The 9,462-nt window shown below is 43.0% G+C and overlaps 1 protein-coding gene across 2 annotated transcripts in view; it reads right to left on the reverse strand.

The window, feature by feature from the left end:
* NAPB (NSF attachment protein beta) overlaps nucleotides 1–9,462 on the reverse strand; it is a 49,687-nt gene that overhangs the window by 17,462 nt on the left and 22,763 nt on the right. The window contains exons 2-3 of one of the 2 annotated variants that reach the window (XM_019544086.1): nucleotides 6,823–6,902; nucleotides 1,717–1,833 (exon numbers count right to left, since the gene is read on the reverse strand). In XM_019544086.1, the coding sequence (XP_019399631.1) occupies nucleotides 1,717–1,833; nucleotides 6,823–6,902 (197 nt within the window). Of the gene's footprint in view, nucleotides 1–1,716; nucleotides 1,834–6,822; nucleotides 6,903–9,462 lie in introns of those variants that run through there. The other variant, XM_019544087.1, reaches the window with a different exon arrangement.

The following is a 9,462-nucleotide window of genomic DNA, read 5'->3' on the forward strand; positions in this document are numbered from 1 at the left end:
TGGTTGTGGCAGCCTCCTCTCATCCACGGTGATAATCTGGGGGCTTGCACCTCCGGGAGGGCTGCCGGGCTGTGCCAGACTCCTCTGGGGATGCAAGCCCCCGAATCTGCGCACTGGATGAGAGGAGGCTGCTGCTGCCACCTGGGACCTGCACTGAAGCCATGTCAGCCCGGCTTTGAAACTTGAAACATTTTGAAAGTTTCAGAATGTTTCAAGTGCCCTCATTTCATTTCGAAGTTGTTTTCGTTTCATTTCAAATTTCGCCGTTTCAAGCTCAAGACATGTCAAAACAGCTCTGAAACGAGACACCCAGCAAAATTTTGCACAGCCCTGCCTCTTTCCACTCCCCACCAAAAACTGGCATCTTCTAAAATGTGTACAATATGTTACTGTCGTCTCACAGTCCTGCTTCTTTCTGGGGTGATCAATCATCATAGGCGCTCACCAATGACAAGAATGTTATATCCTTTACATGATCTGTTGTGAAATATGCAGACATGCTATTAGTCCATGTTGTGCAACACAATGAAGCCAAGATGCTCATTCATCCTCTCAAAGGGCCCTTCCATACTACAGTGTATCTTTGCTCCTACCATTTAGCTGTGTTGCCTCTCATAGGAAATAGGCGAAGTGCTCAGATGTGATTAAGATCTACTCAAAGACCAACTGCCTTAGTCTCAAGACCTCCTACCTCTGCAGAATGTAGATATGGTACACTGAAAGGAAAAAACTCAGAGTTTGGCTTAAGGAGTTTAAAAAAAAAAAAGTTTCACTGATAACTGGTGCAGATCATCTTTCATGCAGGTAAGTGATCAAGCTCTGGTTTCAATACTTAAACCAAAGGAAGAAACACCAGCAATGGCTTGAGCACAACAAGAGAATGAGGTAATATATCTGGGTATTTCTTACAATAGAGCCCCAAGGTCCCAACCATAGGTAGGTAAAAATACTGAAACAGAATTAGAGACAGCTGGCATTATCTGCATTGCTTACAAGGCTCATTTTGTGCTGGCACTTTGGTATGGTACAGAACTAAAAAAGTGATTCCAGCAACCGTTGAAGCTTAACAAGGGAGAAATAGACTTGTGCATTGCACAGCCTGGAAACTTAATGAGTCTCCCAGCAGAACAGTGACTGACGATTGCTCAGGAAGTCAAACAGGATCTCTGTGGCCTGATATGAAGCACCCTTATCACTGCTGGAGGTTTGTGCATCCACCACACTCCTAAACTTCCTTGGCTTAGGAAGAGACAAGGTCCAAATTCTGCTCCCAGTTACCCCACAGTAAGACTAGAGCAACTGCTGGAGTCTCCCAATTCACTCTGTATTCTGTTGATACTTGCATACATTTAGTCTGGCTCACAGCATACAACAGAAACAAATACATATTATTTCCTTAAACTTGCAAATCTCCAGATGTGCACATGGGTCAAACCAGATCTAATGCAATCCAGCTGGTGGAAAAGGAGTTGTACTTCAAACTGAATTAAATCAGGTACAGACAATAAATTTAGCACGACTTGCAGAATCTTAAATAAAATATTGCTTGTTCCCTTCTTCATGAAGAAGCTGGTAGTCTAAGACTACACTTCTCAGTACTGTGCAGAAGACTATAGGGAAGACCAAATAAGTAGCTCAAAACAGGAACCCAGCATGCCTGTTACTATGCAACTAACAGGATTTGCAAAACCTTGGATGGCATTTCCTTTGCTTTACCTTGTGGATCTGCTTTTTTGTAAGCGTTCCCAGCATCCACAAAACAGGTGGCGGAGTCATGTTTACTCTGTAGTTGCATATGGAGTTTGGCTGCCTGACAGAATGCATTTCCTGCAGCTAAGAGAGAAATATGGTCAACAAGATCTATATGCATCATACCATTTAAATTTATGACAGTCCTGACAACACAAAGATGAGTATGACTGCTTTCAAAGTACCCAAGGAATTTTGAAGACATACAGCAACAATGATATACGTGCCTTTTCTCCCAAGGATCAAGCTTGTGCTGTCAGATACACATGCACCATGGCAGGATTGAGAGACTTAAGACAAGGTAATACTGATTAACACAGTAGGTAGAGTACTGTTATCCTGCAGCATGCAAAATCATTGTGCTATCAAGCTAATCATGATGCAAGAACAAGTCATAAAAACAAAGCTATTTGTGGCTGCACTCACTTTCAAAAGGCAAAACCCTGACTGCAAGTTTAAAAAAAAAAATGCTGTTGACTGCTTAACTACTTTGCTCTACTCAGACATAGACTTCCCCTCGATAAAAAGGAAGGCACGTACCAACGTTCATGTCTGCATCTGCAATATACTGTTGTTAAAGCAGCTTACTGAAAAATTTAGGATCATGCGGTCTGTTCCTTCCACAGGTGCAATTTGCATGTGAAAGTCTGGAAGTGAAAAGTGCTCCTCTGGCAACAGCTGCAATTTGTGTGCTTTCTGTGAAGCGCAAGTCAACAATAGGTGCATGGAGGTGCCATATTTTCTTCACATATACATGCATGTCCCACCCCCCCACCAAAAAAGAGCCCCCAAACTTAGAGTGTGTGTATTATGCAAGGAAGCTGATCTTTTTGCCCAAGATAGAAGCATGTTGCTTTGATCCCTGCTCCACAGTGCTGGTAGCCATTTAGGCAGCTGAAGGAGTTAAATGGCCCATTGTTTTTCACTTCACAGATGATAAAGATGTCTCTCCTTTTTAATCATCTTGAGGTTCCACTAATGAAACTAACCTTCCTTATTAGGGAAATTCTACCAACTGCTACAGCTTCTGGTCTATCCTCCTATTTCATAGCTCTTTGGCTCTTTTCAAGATCAGAGGTCACCCATGAAAACCAGATGTAACCAGTAGCTAGGGTTTTAGTTAAGAAAGGGAAGGTGAATCAGCTGAAGATTAGACTCTGTCCTTGTACTCTGCAGTCATACCTTTGGGGAAAAAAATTATTTTCTTCATAATGCTTTTCATAAACAAAGTGCATCTTATGGTTGGAGGTTTTGTATGCGATAGAACGTGGTACTCTGATTTGCAGTTGCATGTCACCCTATGGATGCCAAACTGCTGATGCAAAGTGCTTGAAAAACAGAAGAGCCCCTGGTCCTTGAAAGCTGATGACACTACAATGACCGTTTCTGTCTGAGCATGATATTTATCAGTTCCCAAGTTCACTGTGTGCTACTCAATTCATTTAGAGGAAAATTTTTCAGACACAACAGGCACTCTACTACCACCGACTGTCAATGGGCACTGGGGACCTTTTGAAAGGCTCCCCCATACTGCTGCATTTTCAGGCATGATTTACACACACTGGTAAAACACTATAAAGTCTCTTTTTCAGTCTCATTTGCCAAAGGAAACAAAGGAATTTCTTCCCAGTATATGGCATTTTCATTCCCAGCTTGTGGAAGTCTAAAGAGATGCCATTGTATTGAACTCCCAGTTATCCTTTCCACAGAACCTCCAAAGTCACCTTGGAAAAATTTTTCTCCTACGTATTCCAAGGTGCAGTACCAAGGGGAAGGTCAGAGGAAGGTCATAGGTAGCTTGGCCATTGAAAGCCTCTGGGTAACAGTTAGAGGGGAGAGAAACAGTGGGGATGTCATGATGGGCATCTTCTACCAGCTTCCGAACCAAGAGAAGGCAGTGGACAAGTTTAAACAACTGATGGAAGTGTCCAAATCACAAGACTTGATTTTCATGGAGGACTTTAATTATGTGCAGTGCACAAGCAGTCTAACAAATTCCTTGAGTATGTTGGGGATAACTTTGATTCAGGTGGTAGAGGCGCCAGCGAGAAGGGAAGCTCTTCCCAAGGAATTGTTTGAGAATGTGAGGGTAGAAGGTAACTTGGGTGGCAGTAACCATGAAATATTAGGAGGAGTTCAAGATCCTAAGGGGAGAAAGGAAAAAGAGCAGCAAAATAAGGACACTAGTGGAACCCCAAACCTTAGACACAGGGACCTAACTGCAGAATCCTTTGGGAGGCAAGTCTGATGGGAAAAGAAATCTAGTAAAGCTAGGTATATGTTAAGAAGCCCCTTTTATGGGTGCTGGAACAAGCTAACCCAATGCAACAGAAGAATGGAAAGTGCAACAGAAAGCCAGCCTGTCTAGACAGCAGTCTCTTCAAATGTGTTGAAGCTCAAAAAAAGAATTTTATAAAAAGTGGAAATTTGGTCATAGCACTAAGGAAGAGTATAGAAATATTGCAGGAGATATACAAAGAGAAAAATTAGGAAGGCTAAGGCATTTGAGATGCAGCTGGCAAGGAACATAAAAGAAAATAGAATAATCCCTTAGAATAAGACCAAAGAAACCATAGGTCCTTTATGGAATAAGAGAAGGCAACCTAGTTATGGATGTTGTACAGAAGGCTGAAATATTTAATGTCTTTTTTACTTCAGTCTTCACAAATAGGAGCAGCTGCTACCAGATGATGAATGCAGTTGGCAGCAAAGACAGGGAAGGAAACAAAACAAGAAAGAACAGGCATGGGATGACTTTGAGAAGCTAGATGATTTGAAGTCAGCAGGGTAAGAAGGGATGCACCCGAGGGTGCTAAAAAAGGCACAGGTTGCCCACTTTTAGAGCCACGGAAGCTGGGTTAAGTCCCAAATGATTGGAAAAGGATGAATATAATGCCCAACTGTAAGAAAAGCAGAAGGAGGAGGATCGGGGGAACTAAAGACCAGTCAGCCTGACTTTGATACCTGGAAAGATCATGGAGTAGGTCCTCGAAGAATTTATTGTTAAGCACTTAACCTGATCAAAGAAGAATCAGAAAGAATTCACCAAAAGCAAGTCATACCTGACCAAACTTATTTCATTCTATGATAAAAGGTAATAGATGTAGTGGATGGGGAAGAGTAGTGAATGTGATACATCTCAACTTTACAATCAAGGCTTTTGACACAGTCTCCCATGACACTCGTTAACAAGTTAAGGAAATACAGATTATACGAAAGTACTGTAACATCAAACATGATGGCTTGGATCATCATGGTCAACAAGTAGTCCTTAATGGCTCAACGTCTAGTTGGGTGGAGGTATCAAGTGACATTCCCTAGCATCTGTCCCAAGTCCAGTATTACTCAATAACTGCATTAAATGATTTGGAAAATGGGTTCAAGTACACACTTAGCTAATCTGCAGATGACACCAAGTTCGGTGGAACTGTGGACTCTCTGGAGGGTAGGGCTAGGCTCCAGAATGACCTGGCTAATACTGAAGAAATGGTCCACAAATAGATCAGGCAAGATTCAATTAGGACAAGTGGAAAGTCCCACACTTGGGAGAGAACAACTGCATGCACAAATACAGATTGAGGAATGACTAGCTATGCTGCAGTACTACAGAGAAGGACCTACTGGTTACAGCAGAACATAAGCAGAATGAGCCAACAGCACACTCTGGCTGCAAAAAAAGCCAACATACTGGTTTGTATCAACAGAAGTGTCACTTGCAGATCAAGGGAAATAATTCTTCTGCTCTATTCAGCACTGGGGAGCCCTAATCTGGAGTACTGTGCCCAGTTTTGGGCCTCTCACTTCAAAAAGGATGTGGACAGTTTGGAAAGAGTTGAAAGCAGAGTAACAAGAATCATTAGGGGCCCGAGAAGCAAGATTCATGAAGAAAGGCTGAAAGAGCTAGGGTTATTTAGTCTGGAGAAGACTATGGGGAATTTGATAACAGTCTTCAAATGCTTCAAGGGAGATAGAGGTGTGCTTTTTTTCTGTGGCCATAGGGGGCAGTACTAGGAGTAATGGCCTCAAGCTGCAGCAGGGGAAATTAGGCTGGAGTTTAGGAGGAACTGCCTGCTTATGAGGGTGGTGAAGCCTTGGAACAGTTTACCGAGAGAAACTGTCAAATCGCCATCCCTGGAAAATTTTCAAGAGCAGTTTGGATATTTGGCTGGAACGGATGATCCTGCTTTGGGCAAGGGGCTGGACTAAATGACCTCATAAAAGGTGCCTTCTAGCACTACTTTCCAGTGATCCTATATTTGCAGCAAAATTTTCCTTCTACCACTGAATATGGGGTACAGCATTTTGAACACTATGCGGGTAATGATTATTCACTCCGTACAATAACAGCTCTTCTCTACAGCACCACAGGGGAGAACTGTTCTCTTTGTGCCTTGGGACTTCCAGCTCATCTTGAATATCCCTTTGGTCTCTGGCCCCAGGAAGAGTGTACTCTGCAAGCCTCAAAAAGCCTCTCAGCTAGCCCAGGGCAGCATCTCCTTTGTACACAACTCATTTCAATTTGAAAATCATAATGTGAACTCAGCCATGTTAACTCAACATGGGAAACATTTAGGTCACCTCCCTTCCTCTCACTCTCCTGATACTTAATTCATTCCAGAGGATCCTGTGGTGGCTTGATGGTACACATAAATTACACTGCCATAGTCACAATTCCCATGGAAATGCACTAGGAAATGGAACCGCACAAGTGAAGTTTGTAACAGAGCACTTGAGCATTTAGAGGTCACGAAGCCATCTGAAATGTTCTGAACCAATTAAGCCAGCATTCAGCTGGGTATAAAAAGGTTTGCTTTGCTTACATTTTTGCTGTCTTAGTTATTTCTGAGATTTCTCTTCCCCCTCCCCCTGCCATATTATGCAAGAAACAAAGCACAAAAGGGAAGTGTAAAAAAAAAAAAAAAAAGCTGAATGCCTCCAAGGATTGCTATCCTGACCTTGCTTTCCTGCATGTAACTTTCCAGCTGATAGAGGTTGTCCTCTACAAGAGGAATCTCAAAAAACTTTAAATCTTTTCCTAGAATTAACCTTACTAGTGAAATAAATAGCACTTACCATTCCAATTTTTGGCTATCTTGAACATGTTTGCAGCCCTGGTATACATTTCACAGGCTTCTTCAACCTTTGTATTTCCTCTGGAGAAGTGAGAGAGGATGCAAGTCAAGTTACATTGCGCATCTGTATAATACAGTCAAAGAAAGGCTAAGATCCCAGTGTAAAACGCCAGATTTTTTATTCTCGTTTATTCTGCCAACTTAACCCTTACGACAGTGAACAAGTCATCCTACTGGCTACCCAAGTTCATGGTGGTCACTCAAGTAAAGGTTTGTGTTCCTTGGCCAGGTGAGTGCAATTCTGATAACCAGGGTAGCGGTCCTGAGGAATCCATGCAAGCATCAGGTCCCACAAGAACAGGGACAGGACTGTAGGAATTATATTCCTCTGCCTTCTTAGGTCATGCTGGCTTCGTCTCAAAGGCACCATTCCTAAGAACATTAGTCCATTATAAAATTCATTAACTAGGTTCAGAGCTTAAAACTGAATCATCCCTCATCACATTTCCAAAAAGAAATTGCATGCGAGCGTAGCCAGAATTGCAGAGAATCAGACCAGCCCCTTGCTTTACACATTAAGTTGCCTCTGTGCTAAGGCTCTGGTATGGGTCTGTGGGAAGTATATTCCTCTGCCGAATCATGTCAAGTTCTAGCTCCAATCAAATGTACCTTTTTTAATGCAAGCACTGAAGCCCAAGATGCAACTTCTACCAGGAGTGGGGTAAGCCTGAATCATTGGGATGGTCTCTAGCACAGGATCATGTGGCAGTGTCAGAAAAGCCCAAGAGAGCTAGTTACTACAGTAAAAGAGATGCTTGCAGATTTTTTTTTTGCCAGACTCGCTTAGATGCAGTCCGTAATGACAGACAGACAGTCTCAGTCCATAGTGGTTTACCCCTTCTGCTGTTTTCACTACACATTATCAGTGTGCCAGCAAACCATGATGACACCCACAGCCTTGCATGCTAGGACTAACTGAAAGGACAACTTTGGGATCTGAACATATGGGGCAAGAGGCATAATAGCAAGCTTTTTAGCCACAGCAAGGCTGATGGGTTTTGATGAGGATGTACTGATGTTTTTGCTGGTACCTGGGGGGGGAAATCTCAGAAGTTCCCAGCTACAGAGTCCTGCTCTTCCCCTCAAGATAACACTGATCACCGAATTAAAGTGTCAGGAAGTACTTTCCCCCCTCCCTCCCCCTTCACCCCCCACCGCAGGTTATACTGGCATGACCAACATGGGTTTTGAAGCACGAGGCATAGTCCTTGTACAATCCTCTAGGCATACAATCACCAATTACTGTATTTCCTCATGAACATCATGCATTTTTCCCCCAAAACAGCTGCTGAAAATGTTAGTGTGTGTTGTATGCGAGAAATAAGGCAAGAGCAGTTGCTGCATAGAGGCAGGGGGCAAAGGTTAAAGTAAAAGCTGAGGGCAACTCACAGGGAGAACAACAAGCAGGGCTGACAGCCTAGCTTCCCCTACTCCATTACTTACTGCAAGAAAAAAAAAAAAAAATTTCATTCTGCCTTTCAAAAACAACATACGTATTATATTCTGGGGCATGCCGTATGTGAGAAAACATGGGGCACTTCCCTCCGATTGCAGTAGCAAGGCACTGGGTACTGTAGGGCACTCTTGATGTGCACAACAAGGTACAATCGCTGGAACAAGGGCTTGAAGACAAATTTTGGAAATCCTGCAGGCAACCATTTAACCAAGAGGAGTAGATTTCAAAATGGTGGCAGTGACACTATCCAAAGCTCATCAAAAGAGCAACGACAGTGTGTTGGAGCAACCCTGCTGCTAGCATATAGACACCCAATGCGTGTATTTATGAGTCATCTTTAGATTCTCCATTACTCCTGCTGCCAACTCCATTGCATCCAAGAGCTGCACTCAACAAAACAGACTAGTAACTGCCCTGGGGCCAGACACAGAAACGTGACTTCAGCTTCTAGGAAAGAGGTATCCCTCTAGACCATTGCTCAGGGCCTCAAGATATAGTCCAGTGTTCTCATTTCAGATGCTTTAGCTGACTGGAGGGTGACTGACCAAGCATCATGATCTGCAGTGCTAAATACAGCACAGTCCTAACACTAAACCCTGAATTGCCAGTAAAATTGCTAGCAAGTTTAAGCTTTCCAAAGCAATCAAAAATTGTTACAACCTCACTTATCATGCAACCAATTCCCATTCTTTATAAGTGGACTGTTTCAAATTCCCAGGTCATCACACAATCCATTTCACCAGAAGTCTAGCTGCTCAGACTGCAGGGAAAACTCTCGTCTGTCTCAATGTGCTAAGGACATTCTCCTGTCCTGACCAGGTGGGAAGAAAGGAATGAGGGGGAGAGGGCAAGATGGAAGAAAATAACTCCTAACCCTACCTCCACAAAGACAACCAAACACCAAAACAAACCCCACCAAGAGAGAAACTCACTCCAATTCGCATTCAATTTGGCACCTGTAAAAGGGCACAATATACCCCCCAAGATGAAGTACTAATTGATGTTCCAATCTAAGCCATGGAATTGATAGTCTAGAAGTGGATTGCAAAGGTTTTACACTACAGGCATACCTCAGAGATATTGCGGGTTCGGTTCCAGACCACCGCAATAAAGCGAATATCGCAA

This window comes from Crocodylus porosus, unplaced genomic scaffold (genome assembly GCF_001723895.1).
Source record: "Crocodylus porosus isolate Cpor-Errol unplaced genomic scaffold, CroPor_comp1, whole genome shotgun sequence".
NCBI lineage: Eukaryota > Metazoa > Chordata > Crocodylia > Crocodylidae > Crocodylus > Crocodylus porosus.